The sequence below is a fragment of the Ambystoma mexicanum genome, chromosome 2p (assembly GCF_040938575.1).
Source record: "Ambystoma mexicanum isolate Mex_15411 chromosome 2p, UKY_AmexF1_1, whole genome shotgun sequence".
Lineage (NCBI taxonomy): Eukaryota > Metazoa > Chordata > Amphibia > Caudata > Ambystomatidae > Ambystoma > Ambystoma mexicanum.
The window spans coordinates 1452202228-1452229457 of NC_090923.1; the positions used below are offsets into that span (position 1 = coordinate 1452202228).

General features: G+C 45.2%; 1 protein-coding gene across 6 annotated transcripts in view; it reads right to left on the minus strand.

Moving 5' to 3' along the window:
* The window catches only part of SMARCD3 (SWI/SNF related BAF chromatin remodeling complex subunit D3), a 764638-nt gene that overhangs the window by 213817 nt on the left and 523591 nt on the right, over window positions 1-27230 (minus strand). For all 6 annotated transcript variants that reach the window (XM_069646019.1, XM_069646022.1, XM_069646020.1 and 3 more), the window contains one exon: window positions 16343-16504. In XM_069646019.1, coding sequence (XP_069502120.1) covers window positions 16343-16504 — 162 coding nt within the window. The remainder of the gene's footprint in view (window positions 1-16342; window positions 16505-27230) is intronic.

The following is a 27230-nucleotide window of genomic DNA, read 5'->3' on the forward strand; positions in this document are numbered from 1 at the left end:
ATTGAGGGAGAAGCCCAGCCTGTGGAGGGAGTGGCAGGTGACGGACAGATGATCCAGGACTTGCTCGGGAGAGCTCCCCCTGATCAACCAATCGTCCAGGTAGGGGTAGACGTGAATCCCCCCTTGCCTGAGATGCGCTGCCACCACCACCATGAGCTTGGTGAAAACCCTCGGGGCGGAGGTCAATCCGAACGGCAGGACCCGAAACTGAAAGTGCGAGTCGCCAACCGCGAACCTCAGGTACTTCTTGTGCTTGGGATGGATCGGCACATGGAAGTAAGCATCCTTGAGGTCGAGTGACACCAACCAGTCCTGAAGCTGAAGGGCCTGGAGGACTTGAGAGAGAGTAACCATCTTGAACTTGTCCTTCCTGAGGAGTCTGTTCAAACCGCGCAAGTCCATGATGGGTCTCAATCCCCCGTCTTTCTTGGAAATCAAAAAATAAGGGGAATACCATCCCTTGTTCCTCTCCGCTACAGGCACCAGTTCTATAGCGCCTTTCTCCAGCAGGGCTTGAATTTCCTGCGCAAGGAGCGGATCCGGACACTTCAAAGAGAGGTTCCCCGGTGGATTGTCGCGAGGCCTGTGCCGAAAGGGAAGACAGTAGCCGTGGGCTATGATCTCCAGAACCCACACATCTGAAGTAATGGCTTGCCACTCTACAAGATGCTGCGCCAGCCTTCCCCCAACCGGCGAACCATGGGACATGGCCTCATGACTGAGTAGGAGCGGCTGCGGCGTTACCCGAGGGCAAAGAGGCAACTACCCGAGGGCAAAGAGGCAACTGCCCGAGCGGCCTTGGCACCACGGGTACCCTGTCGTCCACCTCTGGTACCCCTGCGTTGGCCTCTTTGACTGCCAGCTCCTCTCGCTTTACTGAAGGATGAGTAATAGCGAAAGGAACCACCCCTCCACTGCTGTCCCCTAGGACGAAAAGGCGGAGGTTGGCGAACTGCAGCGCCCAACGACTTCGCTGCAGCTTTTGAGGTCTGCAACCTCTCAAGGCTCTCGTCAGCCTTGCTGCCAAAAAGGTGTTCACCATCAAAGGGCATGTTGAGGAGCCGGGACTGCACATCAGGAGCAAACCCCGACTTCCGCAACCACGCAAACCTGCGTATCACGGTGCTCGCCGCCATGGACCTACTGATGCATTCAGCCAAGTCCAGACCCGACTGAACGGACTCACACATGGCATCCTTACCATCCTGGACCATAGCAAGGAAACCCTCCCGTTCAACCCCTTCGGGAATATGTTCAGCCGCTAACGCAACACAGTTCCACAGAGTGTGCGCGAAACGTGACAAGGCACAAATGGAGTTGGCCGCCTGAAGCGCCATACCACCAGAAGAAAACACTTTCTTCGCCCAGCCATCAAAACGTTTGTCGTCCCTATCAGGAGGGATGGTAGGGTACGACGCCTGCTTTGCCGGGGCCGTGGCCGCCTGCACCACCAAACTCTCCGGAGTGGGGTGCCTGGTCAAGTAGCAGGGGTCGCTACTGGCTGGACGGTATTTACGCGACAAGGATCTGCCCACCGCCGGGAGACTCTCCGGAGCAGTCCAAGCCGCCGCCACCCTTCTCTGCAAAGCCATATGGAACGGCAGTACCGGGTCAGTTGGGGGACCAACATCAAGGATGTCCGTCAGATCATCCTGCACAAACTCCCCTGGGGGAGCAGACCATCCCAGATACTCAGACACCCTAGCCATAAGGCGCCGGTACGAGGAATCGGCATGGGAGCCAGGCTCAGGCCTACAAAATTCCACCTCCGGAGAGGTGTCCAGTCCACTGGCATCATGCAGCGACTGCCTCAAATCGTCAAACTGACTATGGCCCGAGACAATTTCATCCGGCACCAGACTAGGAACCAGGCCATCAGAATCCTCATCCGCCTCCGAAATATATTCCAGGTGGCGAAAAGGCACCCGAGAGTGCTTGCTCTTAACCAGAGCCTTCCTAGGGGGCATACCCGTGACACGGGGCACCTCCGACACGAAAGGCGTCGATGGCGTCGAGCGAATCGGCGCCGACGCCGAGAAAACCGGCAACGGCGCCGAGAGGATCGGCGTCGACGAAATCGGCGTCGACGTCAGATGCAGCGCCTCCAGTATCGGCGGCGTCGACACAGCCCTCGAAGCCGGAGCTCCGAGCGTGTCCCTCGACGACCTGATCGTCGACGGCTTCGACGAGGCCCTCGAAGCCGGAGCCTCGAGAAAGCCTGTCGACGCCCTCGACGCCTCAGACGTCGATGTCTTCCTCGAAGACTTCACAGGAGCACACGGTCTCGAACGCGTCGAGGACCGGGACCTGGAACGGGTACGGCGAGAACGAGCCTCCTTGTCCGAACGGGACCGCTCCCGTGACTCGTGCCGACCACTCTTGCGAGCGGCGTCTCTCGACCTCACACGGCCGACCCCACTCGGGGGCGCGGACGGCTGAGTACCCTGCGACTCAAGAATCGCCAACATTTTCTTCCCGAAGGAAGCCCATTCTTCCGGCGTCGCACGGCTGGTGGGGTAACCGACGTGCCGTGCAGAATCCTCGGAAGAGGACCTGGAAGGCGACTGGTGACGGCGCTTCCGAGAATGCCTCGAAGAGGCCGAGGAGTGGCGAGACCCACTCCTAGAAGAAGACCGACGAGACTTCCGACGATGACGCGGAGAGTCACCCCTCGAATCATCCGTCGAAAGCCCCGCCGACTTCGACTTCCGGGGCTTGGACACCCGACCTACCGACAACTTCTTCTTACGTTCGCGTAAGGCTTTGGACGTGAGCGACTGGCAGTCGACACAGTCATCCGTGTCGTGGGCCTCCCCGAGGCACCAGAGGCAGGCGTCGTGCGAGTCAGTCACCGACATCTTGGACCCACACTCCCCGCACTTCTTAAAGCCCGGACGCGGGGTTGAAGACGAAGTGGAAGACATCGCCGAAGGAAATTCACAAACGAACAGGTTCGAAGAACCAGAAAGAACAGAACTCCAAAGAGTCGAGGCCTAGAACCGAGAAACACGAAGCAACACATTCGCGGAAAAAACGCAACTGAGGCTACAGGCGTCGTGCGTCCTACTTATCACATCGGATGACGTCGGACGTCGGAGGAGGTCCTCGACGTCGGCGCATCGACGTCATCGACGCAGGACGCAGACGCCGGAAAAGTTTCCGAAGCAGCACAGCTGTGGTGATTACCTGTCATAGATATGGAATACGTCGGAGGACCCAATCCCCTCGAAAGTGCAAATACTTTGAGTTCACCAGAGGAGTTAATTCAATGCAATAGGTCATGCTAAAGTCTTGTATCGGATAAAGCAGTTCTGGTAGTTAAATGGAAAAGTCTTTGCCAAACTTCTCAGAAGTAGTTCATAAAGGAAAGAATCATATGTTGGGTCACAAGCTGATTAGGCCTGCAAGTTGAGAAAGTTTCAAGCACTCTGTCTCGCTTGACAGTACCTTTCAAATGAAGAAAAAGATGCAGCTGAAGACTTCTGTTCCTGGCAGTTCCTGCAGATCTCGCTGTTCCTGAGCCTCAGTCGTGGGGACAAGAGGGAGGACGTCGGGGGACTCCTGCACTGCACTGGGACTGGTCGCAAAGCTGGCAACTGGCGATTCTGGTAGCTGTAGTAAAGCACACAAACTGGTGTCCCTCTCCCTGGTTATTCGGTTTCCTGCAGCACTCTGAGGAAAATACAATCAGCTCCGAGAATGGTATCCAGGTGGCTTAGTGTCGAGTTGATTGGTCCCAAAGGGAGAAGTCGTCCTTGCAGGGCTTCTCTGTCGAGATGAACTTAGAAATTCGGACCTGCAGCAGGGCTTCACCGGGTGAACCAACGGTCCAGGAGTTGCAGCAGTCGTCCTCTTCAAGCTCATCTTCGGTTCTTTCGTTTCAATGGTCGACTCTGCCTTCCAAGCCAAGAGGCTCGCCTTTTATTCAGTTCTCTCCCATTCATTCCAGCCCAGCTGTCACTCACCCAGCAGGCTGGCTATCCTTGCCGGACAGTCAGCCAGCCAGCCAATCACGCCAGAGTGCATTTGGGTCTCCTAGGAGACTAAGCACAGGGAGTTTCGGGCACCTCCCTCACTTCCTGCCCACCCCAGACACTCGGGCGCCAGAGGCGGTCTTCAGTCCTGAAGCCCGCCAAAGTTGAAGGAACAAAGCCACCAAACCTGGTTTGGCACGCAGAGACAAACTCTACAAGGACCTTTCCAAAGAGAAATGGCGGAAAAAGAATACTGGGACCTGTTTAAACAAAGGGAGCTCAGACGCCATCTTGAAAAACATGGCTCCCGCGATTTAACATTACCACTGTTCGCGGTCAGGAAAAATCATGGTAGTTAGTTGTAAAACCACTGCCACCAGCCATTTTGAGAGGAAATGGTAGCATTTGACTGCTACATGAGTTTCTAGATACAGGGGATACTGGGTAACCCCTCAAGCACTCTCTACTAAGATAGGGTGTGCTAGGTCTAGGAATTTGAAAAGTCTAGTAAAGTCAATTTCACTTTACTTACTCTGGGAAACGGTAGTTTATCCCAGAGAAGCTATTTAAACCTTGGGAAAGCCTGAAAAGGTTTTCCTGTGCCACTGCACTGTGCTATGTGACACATATGAAAAGATGATGCCTATGGAGTTGTCTAAAACTCCATAACCAAAGAAAACACAAGAGTAAATCACATTCAAGTTAAATGAGAGAGTGGGAAAAAAGGCTCACACTCCTTTCCAGGTAAAAATAAATCAAGTCATCAAAATCCAGCAAAATTGCTGGGGGTCTCTAAGGTGAAGGGAATTAACACATATATGAGAATTCTTCCTAACAAGCGCCATCCATCACTTTTGCCAATCTCCTAAATCATGTTTCCTGTTTTAAAAATCAACACCCTTTTATGAATTGGTGCTTTCGTCACAGAGGGTGCTGAAAGCTTGGGCACATACTCTGACACCATTGTAAAGAACTGCCATGGACTTCACGCCACAACCGAAAGGAAGCCGCTTAACTCTGTATCAAAACGAGAACCCAGGCATTATGGTTACTGTAGTACCACTTTGCCCATACATTACCATGATGCTGGATTAGGTAAACCCGGTGGAAATCTCTGTAATAGTCAGTCTGCTTAGTGTTAGTTGGCTGCTGCCCTGGTACTGTCCCTGTGAAACCAGTGTCACAAATGCTTTGGGAGGGGAATCATCCCATCTCCTCTCCAACCAGTTATTGATCAGAGTGAAGCAGGGGCAGAAATCAACATGTCACATTAGGAACTATTTGGAGGGAAATGCCCAATGATGTTTTTTTTACAGTGATATCATGTGAAAGAAGTGGGCACAGGCCGGCATTAACAGTATATGTGTTTCATTGTGTGCATTTAGTCCAAAATTCACTGGAGCTCCAGGAACTTTAAAGAACACTACTGAACCTGACCCAAGGACACTGCCTGAGCAACCCGAGCAATGCATTAATCAGAGAACATACAGATCTCATTAACTGGCTTACCAGTTAGTTGGGGAAAAAATAAATGCAACTCACTTTCAGTAAATACGAAGAAGCCCCGGTGAATGGTTAACCTAGAACAAGGAAGTAAAGCTTAATGCAAAAGTGAAGCAGTTTATAAACAAGCAAGTCAAGGTCTAATATCCTGGCCTACTGACTTGCCTAGGAGACGAATAGTGCACAAAAACAGAAAATTATGGAATTTGTTTGGCAAAATAACACAAACAAAATCAAACATTGATGAACCGGCAAACCTGGTATGAACCATCCTTGTGTTGACTGCAATGGCGTGCAATCAATCATATGCACTAACTTAACACAGGTGTTAATATTAAATACACTACTTATGAGGCTGAGCCGATTGAGCCAACAGGAAAAAGGTTATCAAACAGTCAAACTAAGGAAATGACTGCATAAAAAATAAGGCATACTATTTGGTAACCCATATAAGTTTGTGTTTTCGGAACACTAGGCTCGAACTCACTACCTTTTTAATGGCAGACCAATGCTCTCTTTGCTGCGCCACTAACGCTCATCATGCATTGCCTAATACTTTATGCAATTTAAATCGTGACCTCCGATGCCCTCCTTCTCCACAGACGAAAGGGTGAACGCATTTTAATTTTAAAAGTCCTGCCACAACCCCGACTGCTAATGGAATTAAGCCTTATGCTTTTCAAGCGCTGCACAAAATCACCCCCACATGAATACCAAAATGCCCCAGTAGCAGAAAGGTGCATTTCATAAGAACTATCCGCACGTGATTCTTGAAGATGCTAATTAATCGCAGCACAATTACTTTTTCTTGCTACATTACCTGCCTTACTCAGGCCTCGGAAACAGGACCAACATTTCTCTGACATCACTGCAAAGCAAAGAAACGCTGCCTGCGGAAACTAAAGCACACATTCTTATCTAGCGTGGACAGAGGGGCAGCCACAGACAGGTTAGCCATGCAGTATGAGCACCATCTTAAAACTAGTGTCGAAGACAGGATCCGAACCTGGCTCTGTAGACTCCAAAGCCTAGCACTTAACTACTGCACTATAGAGGCTCTTTCTCGTCACCCCCCCACCCCCCTACACGTGTGAGCTGTAGGCACTCTGGTCCCACTCCTACCTTAGATGCTCACGTTCCTCCACCGCCAAAGCTGCACAAACACCTCATTCCCTCATCCTGCTGTGCCGCCCCAAAACCAGAGTGCCCGGCGCAGCCGCCCATACAGTTTAATGCCATAATATCTGACACCATCCACAATTAGCTTTCAATGCAATAGTACAAATTATATAGTGGGTCGAAGAAAACCATGTGGGCAGAAAGTAAGAGCAACCAACTTGATGCTCGCTCTTACATAGTACACGTAGTTCGGTCCGGTTATTACCTAATCCACCCCAGCTCACCCTTCACCTTCGGAGCGGGAGGCCGCAGACTGTACCTATACAACCCTTTCACTAGCGAGGACACAAGGAACATAAACAGAACACACCCTGACTAAAAGGCATTTGTCCAACGTTGGTGGCTACCTCTTCACCCCCAACCGCGCCCCCATTGTCAGTCAGGTAATTCAAGTGACAGCCTAGTGGACACGGCTGCATCTCCTCCAGACATGCCCCTCCAATTTCAGGGCAGCAGTCATGGCGCAGTGGCTCAGCGCAATTGCTACATGTGCAACGCTACTTCAAATTGAAAGAAGAGTAACACCAGGTTTAAATGCAGATTTATCAGGAAGGATCATTCACAGCCAGGATCACAGCATTGCTGCAAGAAGCATGAATTGAGAGGCATTTGTTGTGAATGAATATGGGATCTCTGCAGACCATCTAGCATGTAGTTCGGTCTGGTTATTATATTATTACCTAATCTATCTACCCCAGCTCACCACCTTGGGAGTGGTGGCCGTAGCGCGGTTGGACGCACTGTTGGTCCAATGCAATCCAGCTGCCCTTGTAAATGCTCGCAGTACAGGCTGGGGCCCGCAGGCACATCATTCTTCAACTTCGACACTGGTTACAATAGTACTTACCGTCCGGTCGGAATTGGACTATGATCCACTCCGCAATCAAGGCAATTTAGGCAAGGCCGCACTACGACTGGCTGTTCTGCTGTTTGTTCTTCTCTGGCTAGGCCTAGACCGACCACACCATGCATGGGCGTAATTTTAGGGGGGGACAGGGGTGTTTGTCCCCCCTAACTTTCATGGCACATGATTTTGTCCCCATTCATTTGAATGGGGCATTTTTTTTCAGATGTTATGTCCCCCCCAACATTTTCAGTAATGTTACTCCACTGACACCATGGCTCACTGACTTCGACAGCAACAAATGATTGAATAGAAGTGAAGTGGCACGTGTGCAGCTGCACCCAACCTCATAACGATTTTCACAGCCAACGGAAATTCTGTTACTATGCTACTTTGTAGCATAGTAACATAATTTACTGACAGCTCTGGTTGCGCACAATTTAATACTGGCGGGCCACAATTCTAGCGCCCCAGCAGCCTCTACTCACAATGGATTACGTAAACAGCATGAGCCTACAACCTCTGTGCTGTATTACTATAGGAAAAACTGTGTGAAATGGGGCACGCCCCTGTGTGCTATCTTGTCAGGCCCAGCCATGACGTGACGCCGCCAACAGTGGTAATTATTTATTTATTCAATGGTAAACATTGCAGCCATGCTGCGCTGCATGTGACAAATGAATAAACACAGAAGTAATCATGTTTTCTATGCACTCCTCCCTGGGGGCGCTCCCCTCCCCGCCACCCTAAATAAGCAGCCACTACTGGCACTAGGCTCCATACATATTAAGGGTGGACTTCTTAAATAAAAGGGAATTGGGATTCTCTTCATTTCATCTGGATCTGATTACTTTTATTTATTTATTACATTTGTTACTCGCCCAGACCCTGAGGTATCACGGCGAAAGATACAGAAGGTAGTCAATTATTAAACAATGTTACAGTTTCAAAGCAATAATACAATTTTATACAAACGTTACAAAAGCAGATATGGTCCTATATCAGATTCCAATTGGTAAGATAGTCCATAACCTTATGTTCCAGACCTGTTTACAGCATTGCGGTTGCCCTAGGCAGTGTAATTGGTCATGGGAGGGTAGGGCTTGGGAGGTTAAAATTTATTGAATAACCAGGTTTTAAGAGCTTTTTTGAATTTTTGTAAGGATTCCTCCTTTTTGATGCTTAGAGGTAGGGCGTTCCAATGCGAAGGGGCTAAGACTTCTAAACTACTCCCTCCTGCTCTGCTATATTTGTATGTGGGAACTTCTAAGAGGGCCAGATTATTGGATCTCAGCGACCTGCATGCCATTTTTTTTTTGATGGAGTTGTTGAGGTAGCTGGGCGCTTTGTTGGTGGTGCATTTGTAGACAATGCTAAGGGTTTTGAATATGATCCTTGCTTCAATAGGCAGCCAGTGATTTTCTCTTCTAATGTTGGATATATGTTCTGATTTCTTTATCCCTAAAGCCGCTCTAAGGGCTTTATTCTGCAGTAGTTGGATTTTGTTTATATTGGTTTTGGAAGTTCCTAGGAAGAGGATGTTACAGTAATCAAGTTTTGATAGGATCAGGGCTCTAGCCAGAGTGATGCAATTTACAGGGGTGAGAAATTGGCGACTGAGAGCAATAAGTTTTGCTGTGTAAGCTGTGTATGAAGAGAGGGCTGCTATTTGTTTATGCATGGAGAGGTTGGCATCGATGTAGACACCTAACGTTTTGACTTGTTTAAGTACTGGGATCCGGGTACCGTTGATGTTAATGTGAGAGTAGTCCGGATGGAGGGTGCTTATTCTTTTTTGGGAGCCCACAATGAGGATCTCCGTTTTCTCATCATTTAAGCAAAGACTATTCAGGGCCATCCAGTTTTGGATTATGGAATAAACTTTATTAATGGCGAGGGTGTCTTGGGTGTAGTCACCTGAGATAGGGATGAGGATCTGTGTGTCATCTGCGAAGTTGGTGTAAATGACACCCCAGTCATAGGGCTGAGAATAAGAGTTTGCTGTATGCATTATAGAGTGTAGGGGATAGGCAGGATCCCTGGGGGACACCTATGGGCACTAATATGGGGTCCACTGCAAAATTCCCAATGGCAACTCTGGATGTACGGTCCGTGAGAAAGGATTTGATCCAGTAAGTGGCGTTGTTGGAAAGATTAAAATCTTTTTTTAGAGTGGTGCATAGTTTGTCATGATCTACTAGGTCGAATGCTGCTGATAGGTCCAGTAGCAGTAGTGTAGCTAGTTTGCCTGAATCTCTGATAGAATCTAATTGGATTTTTAGATCCAAGAGTGCTGTCTCAGTGCTGTGATTAGGCCTAAAGCCTGATTGTCTGGCTCCTAGTAGATTATTTTGTTCTAGGTGAGTTTGTAGTTGGTTATACGCTATTTTATCAATGATTTTAAGTAAAAATGGGACAGTTGTTATGGGCCGGTAGTTAGTAGGCACTAGTGGGTCTAGCGTGGGCTTTTCTAGAAGGGGGGTGACCCAGGATGCTTTAATGCTGACTGGGACCTGGTTGGTGGAGAAGGAGGCATTTACAAAGTTGGTGATTATGGGCGTGAGGGTGGGGGCGCAGAGTTTAATTAGGTGTGCTGGGAAGTTATCTCCTTTGCAGTTGGAGGCTTTAAGTTTGGCTATAGTCTTGAGTACTGTATCGTGAGAGACTGGTGTGAAGTTGAAGAGAGGGGCGGTGTTTTCTACGGTAGTGGAGATCTGGTTGGCCGTGGAGTGTTTGTCGGACAGGAGGTTTCTTTTAGAGATAATTTTGTTTTGTGATAGTTTAATCTTAGTGTCTAGGGCTTCTTGGATGGTGGTACACCATTCTTTGCTAGGTTTGACTGGGTTAATTATGGGGATCGGGTTCTCCAACTCCTTGAGTATGGTGAATAACTCTTTGCTATCGGAGGACGCATTACTAATTCTTGTGTTAAAGGCATCTGCTTTATGGGTGATGATGGCTGATTTATAGATTTTGTTTGCAGAGTTGAATTCTTCCAGGGCTTCTGGGGTCTGGTTTTTCTTTAGGCGGTGTTCAAGCGATCTTTTGATTCGTCTAAGAGAACCAGAAGGAGGACTTTTTGTCTTTACGTTAAGTTTTATTAACGCAGGGTGCTAGGGCGTCTATTGTACTAGTAAGAGAGTTGTGGTAAAGGTCTGCCAGGGCACACGGTTCTTTGGCGTTAATGATTTTGTTATTGAGGGCTTTGGCTAATAGAGGGTTGATATTTTCTGCTGTGAGTTTACAGATGTTTCTTGTTACATATGATTCTTTGACGGCCGTTTTGGGTAGATCTGGATTTTTGCGCAGGATAGTGAAGTTTATGCAGTGATGGTCTGACCATGGTACCGGGGAGATGGAGTCTATGGATACTAGAGTGTTAAGATGTAGTATCCAATCTAGAGACCTCCCTTTTATATGGGTAGGGGTGTTCACGAGTTGCGTTAAAGCCATGTCTTTAAGTGCACTGTGTAGTGCATTTGCTTTGTGGTCTTGGGGGTCGTTAAATCCTAGATTCAGGTCCCCTAGGACTAAGCATTTTGTGTTTGGTTTTATAAGTGGCGTTAACAATAACGCTATGTCTAGTTCTGGTTGAGATAAAGTGTTAGGTGCTCTATAGATGGTTATTAAGTTTATATTGGTTTTGTGGTCCGTAGCTAGTTTAGCTAGCAGGACTTCATAGCCAACTGGGCTCTCGATAGGGCTAATGGCTACTCCTCCACCTACTGATTTTGTTCTGTCTGTTATGAGAATGGTATAGTCTGGGGGAATGGCAATGGAGAGCGAGGGGCCGGACGCTTGATGGAGCCAGGTTTCTGTCACTATGAGTAGGTCAAGTTCTTGCTCAGTAATGAGGTCATTAATTTCAGTGGCATGAGCATGTATGGAGCGCGCGTTGATGAGGGCTGCTTTGAGGTGTGTGGCAGGGGGTAGCTCTTGGATTGGGGTGGGTAGGTGAATGTTGGTAGTCTCAATAGCGTTAGATTGTTCTTTGATTATGATGGGACTTTTGGAGTGTTTATCTTGAGTTCTTAATAGAGGTATGCCTTCTGTGTTAGCATGATTGGTAAGAGTGATATTTCGAGGAGGTTTAGAGGTTCTAGATCTGAGTCTTAGGGTTCTTAATGTGCCTAGAATCGGGATATGATTGGGTTGATTAACTTTGGGTAGTCCTCTGGTTGTGAAATAGGAGGTTGTGAGGGTCCGTGATCTAAGTCTAGTGCGTCTAAGTGCACTGAGGACCGGGGTGGTTGTTATAGGTACTAAGTGGGGTGTGTTATTACTTCGTAGCTTTTGGATACTTTTGTGATCTATTAGACTATTGATCAAGGGGTGCAGGTTGTGGAATGGAGTAGTGCGGGGAAGGAAGGGTGTGGGGTTCATTATTGATTGATGCATTGTTAGGGATAATTCTCATTTATGTGCTAATTCCCTTCGACCTTAGAGACTCCTAGCTCTTTTGCTGGACTTTAGGACTTTTCATTTTTATCCTGGAGTGAGTGGGACCTTTTTCTCACTCTCTCATGTATTTTGTATCTGATTTGGACCCTGTGTTTCTTTTGTTTTTGGAGTCTGACAAACTCCACAGGCATCTAACTTTGGTATTCTGACACACAGCACTTTCAGTGCAGTGTCTCAGAGAAGTCCTTTGGATTTCTCAAATGGTTTAAATACCTTCTCTTGGATGAACTACTGTTCCCAAGAGTAGTAAAGTGAAATTAACTTTACTCACCTGTTTTTCCTATGTAGGTCCAGTGCAGCCCATCTTATGTGGAAGTACGGGGGATGGGTGGGGGGGATTATTTAGCAGCCCCTTTTCTTACTTGTGTAAACATCTTTATGTTACCCACACTACTTTTAATGGCTGGTGGCAGTGGTTACATTTTCCTAACATTGTGAGTTTCTACCGCAGGCTGAATCCTCAGCTGCAGTAGTGCACCCATGGGTGCCCATTTTGTCAAAATGGCCTCGGTCTTCTTTTTTCGCCATTTCTTGCTTGTGAGGACTTTCATGGGTTTTACTCTGCGCGCCAAACCAGGTTTAACCCTTTTGTTCGTTTTTCCTTTGGCAGGCTTCAGTGCAGAGTCGACCACTGGATGAAACATCCGATGAAGGAACCTTGAAGAGAAGCTTGCTGCATCCTCCTGGACCGTTGGACTGCCCAGTGAAGCCTTGCTGCAGTGCTGAAACTCCAATTCACAATAGACTAGAGAAGCCCCGGAACGGACGACTTCTTTCCTTGGGTTGGTGGGACCAACTAACCCCAAGACGAGCTTTGCTGGAGGACCTTCCCCAACTGGCTGTACTTATTTGCTGCTGCTGGAACCGAGTGCCAGAGGTCGAGAAATCCGTAGACAAGTGCATCGTCTTTATGCCGTCCAGAGCTCCAGGAAGGTCCTGAGGACCCTGCCGAAGCAGGACGACCCAAGCCAGAGTCACCTCACCAGAGTTTTGGACTCCAGAAGTAAGGGAAGCCCATCAAGTGTCCAAGAGCCGCAGTGGTGTTATTTGCGGGTAGCGGAAACCGCAAAGTGCCGCTGAATTGAAAAGAGCCCGTAGCCACTGCCGACCTTCAAACTGCAGTGCAGGAGTCCTCCAGTCGCCTCCCTCTTATCCCCACAACTATGGCCGAGGAACCCAGGATCTGCAAGACTGCAACCAGAACAGAAGCCAGCTTGATCCTATTCTTCAAACCTAAGATACTGTGCTGACTAAGGGGTACTTACTTCTTGTTGTCTGTAGCTTGCATATTCTCACTGGAGATTTGCAGTAGCTATTTTTTGCAGAGGTGATGTCAGCTCTGTCTTTCACAAGCCTAACAGCTTGTTGCCCCACAGTGATTCTTTTTCTACAACCTCTCTAAAACATGGTGCAAGACTTTTGCGCTATCTAAAGAAGTGCATCAGCTCCATAGACATTATTCAAATTGACTTTGGCTGTCCTGGCTCCATGCAGACTCTTCTGACCCATTGACTTTGATTCTAACTGTCCCTCATAGATGGTACATACATTTAACTTGTATTCCTGGGAAAGATCTAATCTAGACTTCATTGGGAGATTGCAAAGTATTCACATGCTCTGAGAACCCGTTAACCTTTTTCCTACCCGAACCTTTGCCCTTTCCACCATTTTACCCATTACAAAAGTGATATATAAATGCCAATACTGTCCTAGCAATTGAAGTCAGCTCAGGGTGTAGGAAGTGTGCGTGGCATCTCTAAAGAGTATCTGCTTGCTTAACCTAATCCTGAGAAAGTATTTTGAAGTGTATTTTTATTGTTGCATATTGCCCTTTTTAAAGAAGGCTTACTTTAAACTGACAGATAAATAATTATTTTACTAAAAAACCTTGAGTTTAAGTGTTATTAGGATACTTATAATTGTGAATCTCAGTGTTGCATCCCTACAGCTCACATTTACCCCTCTTCAGATAAGTCTGGCTGCTTAGTCACTGTACGAACTTGTGTAGTACAGATCTACACCAATAGGTAGGTTACTTATTACCAAGAGTCCAGGTCTGGTGTAGTCTCCCACAGGGTTACTGCATCCAATCTTGCCTAACAAGGACGGCCGCCCTTAATGCCAAACTCTCCATCCTCACCCCCCCCACCCAACCACTGGCGCTCGAGATAACCCCCCCTCCCCTCCACAGCGCCAACCTTCAACTCCTTCAAGCCAAGCAAGGAATTCCATAAACTACTGTCCAGCAGCAGACCCTCCGGGTCCCCCCTTAACCCCTTGCCGCGCCTCAAAGAAATCTTCACCACCTGTGCAGTAGAACAGGCTAGATTTATACTCAATCACTCACCTCCTTCCCAGACCTCTTCAAAGTAGCACACATCAACCCCCTACTGAAAGAGCCAGATCTCGACCCCCTCCAACCATCCAATTACATGCCCATCTCCAACACCAGATTCCTGGCGAAACTCACCGACCGCTATGCCCTACTCAACCTTTTCGCTGAATCCAGAAACTTACTAGACCCCGCATAGTCTGACTTTCTGCCTTGCCACAATGATCTCGATCTGGGATGACCTTAAGGTCAGGGTAGACTGAAGGATGTGCCGCTCTGGTTCTCCTTGATCTCTCACTGCCTTTGACACCATCAAACACTCAATCCACTCACCTGGAATCCAAGACTTGGCACTCAACTGGATTGCCTAATGCCTTAACAGGAAACAAATCACTATCCTCCCCTTTTTACCTCTTCAGCTTGACCAGTGAAAACGGAAGACCCCCAGGGCACTTGCCTCTCTTTGCTCCTTTTCAACCTCTACATGAGCCCGCTACCAGTGATCATCCGCTCACACAACCTTCCCCCTCTTAATTTTGCTGACGACACCCAAACCATCCAGAGAATCTCCAAGACAAGCTCTGACTGCACCACTGACCTAGCAGCTTGCCTCAATGATATAGACCTATGGATGTCTCCAAACCACCTCCTTCTCAACCCAGGGAAAACAGATGGTATGTGGAAACACTGCACTACTGCCGCAACCACTCCCATGGCCTCAACACCTCCCCTCGGCAACTTCCCCACACCCACCGCCACCTTCCACACAGGCATATTGGACTCAACTCAGACCCAACCCTGTCCCACGATATCAACAATTTATCCAAATGCGGTCACTACCACATCTTCCCTTATATCTCCTCCAACAGATTGCCTTCTATTATGTCAAGCATCATGTCCAGACTGGACAACGCAGACTCCATATACCTGCGTGCTCCGGCATACCAAATTAACAAACTCTAAATAGTCCAAAACGCAGCCGCTAAACCTCCTCCTCACACTGGGATGAAGGGACCACATCTCGCCTGCTCTCCGCACCCTCCACTGGCTACCTATTGGACGAAGGGCCACCTTTAAAATCCTGTGTATCACCCACCGAGCGGTGCACATCATATATGATATTGTGCCTATACACCAAGTGTTTCAAGGCACAACGGGGCAAGGGAGGAGGAACAGAGGAAAGACAGATAATGATCTTACTAGGACGGGTGACACTGGGACATTGTCCTAGCAATTTAAGTCACCTCAGGGTGTAGGAAGTGTGTATGAAGCATGAGTATCTACTTTCTGATCTTAAATCGGAGGAAGTGTTATGAAGTGTATTTGTATTGTTGCATATTGCCATTTTTAAAGAAAGTTTATTTAAAACTGACAGTTGAATAAATAATTCGTTTACTAGACAACCTTGAGAGAAAGTGTTATTTGTATACTTGTATTTGTGGATTTCAATGCTACAGCTCTACAGCTCACATTTACCCCTCTTGAGATAAGTCTGGCTGCTCAGTTACTCTACCAACTTGTGTAGTACAGACCTATACCAATAGGTGGGTTACCTAATACCAAGAGGACAAGACTGGTGTAGTCTCCCACAGGGTTACTGCATACAATCTTGCCTAACAGTGAACCTACTGGTGAATGTATGCATTTGTTATATATGGTTTTGAGTGGTAATACTACCTGCTAGTTTCGTTTCTTAGTGTGTTCTTAAAGGCCTAATAAATAGTTGTATTTTTTCATATTGACGGTCTATGCTGAATTATTGTGTTATTATGTGTGAATGACTGAAGCCCTAGTTTTTTTCTCACTCTCCTGAGACTAAGCCTTGACTGCTATCCACACTACCTTGATTGGGGTGTTCGCTAAATTGTCAGTCTCCCTAATCACCATAACTAGGGTGGACTCCCAAAATCTTTCCCCCAGGGTTGATTTCAGAAATCCATTTTAACATATTAACCAGTAACATGCGTAACATTTTACTTGCAGTGGCTAGTTTTTGATGCATTGGATGGGAATACCGAAATATTCAATTAAAAGTGTTTTAAAGGTTACCTGTTGGAAGTACTTGTCACAGTTTATAAACTCCTTGTCGTGAGAGTCCTGCAGTTTGTTGGTTTTTATGTACTGCCATAGCGCTTGGATGATGGCTGACCGGGTCTGTGTGTGGATTCCAAGGAGGCGAGCCAGGCGGGGATCCAGCTTAAACTGTGGAGGCTTCACAAAAGCAATAGACATTGGTATGGGCAAAATGTTCGCAGATATTACTGCAGTTTTAAACAGTTTAACTGCACAGTGTTAGCAGATAACAGAGCAGTATTGGCGTATTATTGCTTATTTGTTTTTATCAAAAGGTTTGTATTATGTCAGGTGGCACAAATGAAATACAATTGCATAATTAGTCTGCCAGTTAGGCAGAATAACATTGCTTGACATACAAGTTCTATCGCATTTTACAAAGACATCACCTCAGTACAAAGTATAGATAACCACATTTCCAAGGCAGCTGGCACTGTTCAGGTAGTTGGAGATAGCTTCCCATATATGGGAGTGCAAGGCATATTCAAAGGTCCCTTTCACATGAAAAACAGGATTTTCCAACACTGACACAAAAAAGGCCTTACATGTGTGTTGGCAGGTGAAACTGAAGGGCCATGTCAAAAAGACCTACCTGTCATTAACAAAGGAAAAAGCAGCATTTTAATCCACAAAGGAAGAAGGAATTCAAAGGTCCCTTTCACATGAAACACAGGATTTTTAAACACTGACACAAAAACAGCTTTTCATGTGTTTTTGCAGTTTGAATGTGTAAAATGTACCCCAGCTAACATACAAATGTCAGGGAAAAGACACGGTACATGTTGACAAAAAAGTTATGTATATTATGTTTCGCATACAAAATACCAGCAGACATTTCAAAAGAAAAGCCCCACTTTGTTTCCATGAAAAAGTTTATGCAGGCTAGAGGCAACCCCTTTTGCTGGCTGTGGGATACATGTCACAAAGAACTCCCCCACTGCAAGGCTGGTTCTTACATCCCTCCCCAGCTGTTTACAACTGCAATAAAGTGTGGCCTCTGAAAGGTGTGGAAACCAAGTGTCCTTTAGACTTGCTGTCTCTGCAGCACAATTTCCCTTGTCTGAAGCATGACCACAATGTAGAGGGGAGCTGTGAAGACAATACAATTAAGAGCAAGCTTCCAACACAGAGACTAATAAAAAAAAAACTCTGGTTACAGGCTGGCTAAGTGAGAACAAATGGCCTGGAGGCAAGGGAATTGCCATTTGTGCAACATGAAGATTTACTGTTAATTTGAAAGGACAATTATCATTTTGGCCTTTTTCTCAGCAACCATAAGTTGGATTGTCTTTATGTCTCAATTTTTAGGTCATTTCCAAGTGATGTTGATATAAAATTCATCCACCTACGACTCAGGGAACTGTAATCGCCATCTAAAATGGGTTACTGGCTGATCTGAAAATGTTCCGAATGTGAGAGTTGGTGATCGGGTGGAGGGTAAAATTAGGAATATGGATAAAAAATTAGATATTCATAACTGTTATGTTTTCAGTGAAAACGGCAGAAAATTGCCACACGGCCGTGCAAAATGGTGTGGACCTGGCTGTCATCTTAATTCCTCATGATTAGCTGAATCAAAAAATATATATATAATATGGCAGTTGTGAGTAAAATTGTGAGGTTTTTACACATAACTAGATTTTTGCCAACATTTGACATAAGAACAAATGGGGATTGTAAATGAAAATTGACATATGTCTGCTCCAGACCCCTAAACCAATTCTTAGTTGGAGGCTATATTTGGGAGGAGAGAGCAGGGTAACAGTCCAATCCTAGTTGCAAGAACTCCTGCAGGGTACTCAATTAATCAATCAATCAATCAATCAAATAGTTTCTTCTATTGCGCACTGTCGCCAAAGGCATCATGGCACTGGTAGGAGATACTGAGGAGAGAAAAATACTGGGAAAGGAGCCACCTATGTGAAAAGAAAGGTTTTTAGTTATTTCCTGAAAGATGCAAAGTCTATGTTAGGTCTTAGCTGCTGTGGCAAAGAGTTCCAAAGCCAAGGTCCAGCGCCAGAAAAGGCTCTTCCACCAAGCCGCTCCCTTCTGTATCTAGGCACGCATAAAGGTGCAGTGTTTGTAGATCTCAGAGTCCGGCTTGGGGTGTAAATATGGAGCTTCTCTTGAATGGCTAGACATCCTTTGCTGTTCGGTGCACGATGAATCAGGCACAATGATTTAAATCTAACCCTAACCTCAATGGGCAGCAAGTGTAGAGATTGCCGTGCCCTGGTTACCCCTCTTCCAGGGTGGATATGTTTCACCGGCGCACTGCTGCATTTTGCAGTACTTGCAGGCGATGAATAAGGTAGGACGGCTGTGCCAAGTAAATCGCATTACATTAGTCAACGCTGCTGTTGATACCCACAGCCACTATCTGTGCATGACATTTTTCAGGCACAAAGGGGAGAACTTTCTTCAGTTGCTTGAGTTTGAAAAGCCCTAGGTCGCACACTGTATTAACTTGAACCTCCATAGGCAGAGATTGAGGTATTTTAATACCTACGTTTCGGACCATTTTTGCTGGCTCTGGTAGTGACCTTGGTGAAGCTGGCCAAAATGCAGAGGTCCATTCGCAAGCTGCCTCCAAGGGGCCAGTGATCAGGATCTCAGTCTTCCCGCCATTTAATTTAAGCCAATTTGCCTCCATCCAGCCTTGAATTGCCTCCAGGCAATTTGTTAAGCTCTTGCCAATTTATGGCTGGTCGGGCTGCAGCCTAAACAAAATTTGGGTGTCATCCGCATAGGAGAAAACCCTGAAACCAAATGAGCGGATAAGTGTCATCAGGGGGCGAATATAAAGATTAAAAAGCAAAGCAGACAATGCTAACCCCTGTGGCACCCCACATGTCCTTGCAACCGGGGACAAGCGATAGGGGGGAATTGAAATTATTTGAGAGTGAAACACCCAAAACACCCGCAACCAATCCAAAACACTGCAGAGAGCCCTGCTTCCTTCAGCCTGGACACCAAGATTCCATTATCAATAGTATCGAAGGCGGCCGACAGGTCCAGTAACATAAGACCTGCCATGCCCCCCTCGTCTCTGATCATGGTAAGGTCATCGAGCACTGACACGAGAACCGACTCAGTGCCCATCATTGGCCGAAAACCCATCTGGCAGCTATCCAAAATCATCTGTCCTCCCAAAAAGTCCCTCAATTGAGGAGTGACTACGGCTTCCAAAACCTTCATAAGGAAGGGGAGCAGCGAAATAGGGCAATAGTTCGCCAAAGTTGATGCGTTCAAGAATGTTTTTTTTTACAAAAGGGGTATCACCAGAGCCTCTTTTAGTTTCTTAGGGATTTGACCCCAGACTAGAGATGAGTTTACTGCTTCAGCCAAGGTCCCAAAGAAATACTGAGTTGCCCATTTTAATAAATGCAGAGGAATGACATCAAGAGGGGAGGCTGATTTAAGATGTGCTACTATCTGCTCATTTCCTCTTGGTTGTCTGGCTAAAAAAAGAAAAACGAACAGCCGTATCCCTTACAGTAGGGCATATTGAAATCTCACTATTGAGTGTCTTGTTTATATTTTGATCCATCGCCGGCCTGTTCATAATCTCCTTTCTGATTGTTTCAATTTTGTTGATAAAGAAACCACAGAGGTCATCGCACATAGCTTGCAAACTAATCCGATACTCCTCCCAAGATTGTAAGCTTGATGGTGACATTGCTGCTAAGTAAGGGGGAATGCACTAGGAGGAAGGGACAGAGCTGTTGAAATTTACCATCGAAGAGAGCTGATGAAACTTACCATCTGACCGCTGCAAGGGAACACTAGAGGAGATTGCTGAGATGGGTGGAGCTGTCTATTTCTAAGAAGGCCTAAAAAAGCTGACTGGATCCTATGGTTGAGAGCGGGAGGCCATCCTTGAGAGTGTAGTGACCCAGACCCCTGCTCTATCTTTCCAGCGTGTTCTGGCATGCGGCTGGCTTTCCTGAACTTTAAACAGAGGCTTTCTATGTAAGCAGAATTGAGCCCTGGGAGACCAAAAGGTGGAGGAGTCTGCTTGCCTTAAATCATTTCCCTTCATGGTGGGTGGGGGCGGGGGGAGGAGGAAACTATGTAGATCCTTAGTCTGCTTAGGTAAAAAGATACATTTTTGGTGGAACACTACGGGGTGATTTGTGTTAAAATTTGAAATGAACAAAGCTCACTTTCCAGTGTGCGCTGAGAAACTTTAGCCTATAATTTAATTGGGTAATCCTTTTTGTCCTGTTGACCCCGACTTCTTTAAGGAAGAGGGATGTCTTTGTTCTTAAATCAGTCCAATCTTTTTGCCCAACTTTCCCCAAACACAGGCCTTTAAGTGGGGTGGGGGGCAGAACATCCCAAATTCTCAAATCATCCCAATTTTTACCATCCAGCTTCCCCAACACAGGCCTTTCAGTGGAGGGGGATCTAAAATCCAAAGTTCCCAAGTCATTCCAATTTTTCTGTCAGAATTCCTCAACCCAGACCATAGTAGTGGGGGGGGTTGGGGGGGGGGGGCGTTGGGGAAAATTCTCATAAATGTGCTAATTCCCTTCACCTTAGAGACTCCCAGCAACTTTGCTGGATTTTGAGGACTTGATCTTTTTTTACCTGGAAAGAGTATGAGCCTTTTTTCCCACTCTAATGTATTTTGATGTGTGTTTTACGTTTTACTCTTTTGTTCTTTGATTATGGAGTTTTAAGATAACTCCATAGGCATCTTTTTTTTTTTTGACAACTTTATCAAAAGAAATACATATCATTCCAAAACAACAATTATGATAACAAGAAAACGACAAATAAAACGAAAAAGCATTATACAAGTTGATACAAATAGTACAGAATAAATAAGAAAAACCTATCAATTATCTCTACTAATCGCAACAAACCTAATTTGAAATGATAACTAGCCAAAAATCCGAGGGAAAAAAAAAAAAAAAAACACAAACACACAGCACAAGACAAACACAATAAAAAGAACACAATAGTAAATTAACCACTCTGAAACAAAAACCATCGCCCATCAGCACTTAATTCACACATAGAGTTCATTAAAAGCCTCCCATTGTTCCTTATAAAATTCTTCTTTATGTAAAGCATAATATTTAATCCTCTCAAATCTTGAGAGCAACTGCACCTGCGATAACCATTCATCAATACTTGTTTTCTTTCTCGTTTTCCAGAGGCGTAAAATTTGACGAGTCGCCACCAAAAACACCTTATTAGCCCAACACAGAGTCGCATAGCTAAAGTGACGAGTGCCCACTGGTGATTTCAAAAGAACTGATGATGGTGTCCTTGGAAAAAAGATGTTCCCGACCAAATCAACTCTATCCAAAACCTCACTCCAAAAACCTTTAACCCTCGAACAATCCCATAACATGTGAAGCAAAGTGCCTTCCTCTGTAGAACAACTCCAACACATACTATCCTCCCTTAAACCAAATCTGTGCATTTTAACTGGAGTCCAAAACAGACAGCCCAAAATCCTCTGTTGAATATATCGTGAATTTTGATCAATTTTCATCCTAACTGGAACCTTCCATAGAACCTCCCAATCCTGCAAAGAAATATCTCCACCCAGTTCAGCACACCACATAAGTCGAAGAGCATTCCATGAAGATCTAAATTTCTCTTCTACCGGGAACAAGCTCAAATAACTAGACACTGCACGAGGCGCAACTACAATAAAACTACACCTTTCTGGTCTTTGTAACAAAGGGTCAGTAAGCATTAATACTCTCTCAGAAATCAAATTTCTCAACAATCTATATCTCCCCATTTCCCTATTATGTAGCATAAACTTCCGCTTCAGAGACTCAAAAGATATCATACCGTCATCATCCCATATGTCTCTAATAAGTAATATACCCTTGTTCATCCAACTCCTCCAGCATAGCATCTTATTATTGATCTGCAACCCCGGATTCTGCCAAATGGAGGCCTCCCCATAGAAATGAAGTCCCTGCCCTCCACTTACAATCAATGATGTGACTGCATCTTTGGAAGCATGGACAGCCTGCAATGTACTGACCGATTTAGGTAACTTTCCAAGAGAGTACAGTGATTCAATTCGGAAGGGTCTCATCTTAAACTCTTCTATCTGAGCCCAAACTGGAATGTCTGATTCATTCAACGAGAAATAGGATACACATTTTTTAATCAAAAAACTTTTGTAGTAATTAACCAAAACCCCCCTCATGTACACTCCTAACCATTAAATACCTGGGTATCCTTGGTTTCCTTGAAACTCCCCATAGAAACTCCTGAAAGACCCTATCCACACAGCCCAAAACTTTTTTCGTAAACCTTAAAGGTAGCGATTGAATAATGTACAGAACCTTAGGTAGGAGTACCATTTTAATAGCACTAACCTTTGCCCAGATGGATAAAGAGAGTCTACTCCACCTACGGAGCATAGTCCTCATGCTTTCCAGAACTTTATCTATATTGAACTCCGCCATACCTTTCACATCTCTAGACAAAAAGACACCTAAATATTTCACCCTACAGTTTTCCCATTTACAATTCCAATCTAATAATTGTCTACACACCTGAGCGTCTCGAGCTGGAAACACAACCGTCTTCTCCCAATTAACTTTATAACCTGAGAGCCCACCAAACTCAGAAATCATATTCTTCAAGATGTTTCCCCCCTCTACAGGATTACTAAGAACAATAACTATATCATCAGCATACGCCAAAACCTTAACTTCAACAACTATAAAACCGGATAGGCAATCCGACTGCCGAATATATGACAAAAATGGCTCAAGAGCCAAATTAAAAAGGTAAGGTGATAGTGGACATCCTTGACGTGTGCCTTTAAATAATCTAAAAGAAGATGAAAGTACCCCATTCACCCAGACCTTTGCACTAATACCCGACTGTAATGCCCCAACAGCATTTATAAATAGGGGACCAAAACCCATCTTAACCAAAGTAACATTTAAAAAAGCCCAAGCCACATTATCAAATGCCTTCTCAGCGTCAAGAAATATGAAAATCAAATCATCAATTCCTGAGGATGACAAATTCAAAATATCCAAGAGAGTCCTAATATTATCATATCCATGACGTTGCTTCATAAAACCCACTTGAGACCTACCAATTAACAAACCCATATATTTATCCAACCTGGAAGTCAAAATTTTCGTAAATAATTTTGCATCCACATTCAAAAGTGAAATGGGGCGATAATTACAACAATTCGATGCATCTTTCCCCTCCTTGGGGATTACCGTAATCACTGCCTCCCTCATTGAAGGACATAAAACACCCTCCATAAGAAACCGATTATAGAGTTCACATAATTCTGGAGCTAGCTGCTCATCAAAAGATTGGCAAAACTCAGTCGGCAGTCCATCTGGGCCAGGTGACTTACCAGACTTCATTTTAATAATGGCCTCTATCACCTCTTCCACTAAAATAGGAGCATCCAGAAATTCTCTGGCCTCATCAGACAGACAAGGAACTTCAATCTTATCAAATAACTCCACCAGATCACTTTCTAACAGCACATGCTCTTCAGAGTATAACAATTCATAATAATTGCGAAAACACTCACCAATATCCTTCCTTTTCACAATAATCCTACCAGACTCATCTTTTATTTTCTGGACAAAAGACCTCTCGCACAAACACTTCAACCTATTCGCAAGCAATTTACCTCCAGAATCCCCTCTCTCCCAGAAGCGTTGTTTAGAATAAAAAGTCCCACGGTCTGCTTGAATCTCAGACTCCAGACGCAACTGCTCATACAACCTTTCCATCTTTAAACGATCCCTCACTGATCCAGTACGAGCATAAGCCGATTGTGATTTACCCAGATCCAGCTCAAGATCTCTCATTTTTGCCTCCCCTTCCTTCCTCACTCTAGATGTCCAAGTAATCAATTCACACCTAGCTGAGGCCTTAAACGCATCCCAAACCATTAAACTATCAGCCGAACCCTTATTTACAGCAAAATAGTCTGACACAAAACCAGAAAGCGTTTGTAATGCTTTTTCCTCTTTCAGAACAAATGGTTTTAGCCTCCACCTAGCAGAATCCGGAGAGTGCGGAGCAAGGCACAATCTAACCAAAACTAAAGAATGATCCGAAAGATGCCGCTCACACATTCTAGCTTCGATTATCGTCTCAGCCATATGATCTGATATAAGTAAATAGTCAATCCTTGAAAAGGAATCATGAACCGGAGAGTAAAATGAATACTCTACTGTCTTCGGATGCAAGACTCTCCAAGAGTCAATCAAATCAAAGGTATCCACAAAATCACAAAATTCTCTACTAGAACTGTGGCCAGTAAAGGAGCACGCCGAAGATCTATCCAATTTGAAGTCCATAACACAATTGAAATCCCCACCTAAAATGATTACTTCTCCCCTCATGTCAGCCAGAAGTAGTTTAGTTACAGTATCAAAAAAGAGACCCCCACTGCACATGGGCCATAAACTGAGCCGATTGTAAACAGCCTATCTTCAAATTTCAAATCAACTAAAATGACCCGACCTGCATCGTCCATAACCATCTTATCAATACTTACACCCAACCCCCTTCTAACCAAAATTCCAACTCCTCGTGAATTAGTAGAATAACCATTCGACCACACCTTCGTATATCTAGAATTAGTAAGGAGGTTCTCAGTGCCATCCTCAAGGTGTGTCTCTTGAAATAGAACCACATCAATCTTTTCCCTCCATAATCTGGATAGAATTCTTTTCCTTTTAGAAGGACACCTCATACCTTTAACATTCCAAGTACCAATAGTCAATAAGCCCATACTTTAGTTCCCTCTAAAGCAAAAATCAGCAGAATCACCATTCACATGACCTCAATAAAGTGCATTACATCAAAATGATAAACAATAAGCAATTGACAATGGATAATCGAGTCAGAGCAAAAAACAACACACACCTTGCTAAACAGACAAACAAAACAAAAGACACAAAGATACAAGTAAATTGAACAAAAAAGAGCCCAACAGCGATTGGGCCCACTATGAGTTACAATATATACAAAACTAGACCTATTCATGACCACCCTCCAGAAAGCTGTGCCCAAATTTAAAAGGTATAAACTATCCATCTAGACAGTGCAACAAGTACAAGTCGTGAACAACGAGTAATATTCCCCACCAAACAGGAACCTGAGGAAGCCTCAACAAAACCCCAAAAGACCCATCACTCCAAAAATGTTGGCGCTACTATGTATATAGTCTCAGACAAACTCACCACTGCAAACAAACATTTATCCATCAGCAGCCACTCAAAACAAGCGACCTATGACCAAATCAAGATATATATAAAACAATGTCTCGTCCGTGCTTAGTGGCACAGTGACTACAGTGCGCAAACGACTGAATAGAAGAGAAAGGGAAAGAGAGTAGTACTCCACATGAGCCCTACACAAAAGCACATAGACAACCTTATCACAGTACACACATCAGCACAAGATCGCTAGATCACATGAGAAAATTAAACACACACCACCAAACCGCTTAGCCATAACAACAGTGCCATAGACTACTTGCACTAACCCCAGCAACCACAATATGTATTACTACAAGGGTGCTCCCGAAACTAGTGCACAAACAGTGACACACAAGACCCAGAGAAAAGGCGCCCCGGAATACATTATCAACATAAAAGCATCACATGTCAAGTAGTAAGCAAAAACATATACTTCCCCACCAATCCACTAACACCAAGGTAAATGTTCAGTTGTATCACATGTCATTCTTATGAGCATTTTTCAAAAATTATACCAAAATCCCACAAGATCTAATAATACATTTACCCTCATATTGCAAAAGAGAGAGAAAAGGAAGTCATAGAATGTGCAGGTTGTATAAATGTCACAGTAACCTCCTGTGTTTCTCGGATTATTAGGAAGCATCTTTATGAATTGAAAAGCCCCGACAAATCAAATCTCAAGCCTGGGGCACTGATGATGAACGAGCCACAAATGACGGTGAAAGAAATGGTGTGCCTTCTTTGTGAAATGCACTGCTCATGCCGCTGACAGAAACACATTGACGTTGCATTGCAGGTGGCAGCACCACACCATTTCACTGTTTACCCCCTACTTGAAAGTTATTGCCCATTTTGAAAGAGCCACACAGACAGGTATGGCGCATAGTTGGAGGACTGGTAGGAGCTGGTTGTTCCTAACATTACCATACATCATGTAACGGGCTGTGCGTAAAGATGTACAAGGCCGCATACATGTCTCAAGTTGCTGATCACAAACAAGCTTGGGATAGAAAACATTCACCAAGATGAAGAACAAGAGCGCCAACACGCATGGGAAGGCTGCGTGAGATACAAATGAGTAAAAAAAAAACTCAGTGTCAGCACAAGTGAGACGATAGTGCTGTGCGATATGAGCAGCCCCCAAGGACCGGTAAACAGCTCCATATACATATCAATTGAGAGACTCAGTCATACCTTTTTCCCGACATCGAAAATCACTGTTTCCGTCAGAGCCGCTCATCACAGGAAAAAAATCCGCTTGACCATGTACCCTAGAGATCATCCAAGTTCACATGCCTTTGTCCATCACCGTCATGGCCAATTACATTACTTCCAATTGCTGAAGACCGACCCTTCCTCGCAATCCACTCGCCAGGCCTCCGTAAGCAATGCGTAGTACGCCATGCACCGCATCACGTACGGCACGCTTACAAGTAAACACAGAAGGTGCCTTCTTCTAACAGATTCCCATGGCCATGCCGAATTTACAACAGTGCTTGAGAAAAAGAAACCGTTTTAAACTAACGGTTTGACATTAAAAAAAAAACCCATAGATTTCTGAGAGAAATATTACAGTATAAATAAAAATAAAAATAAATACCACACAACAATAAATAAAACAAACAAGC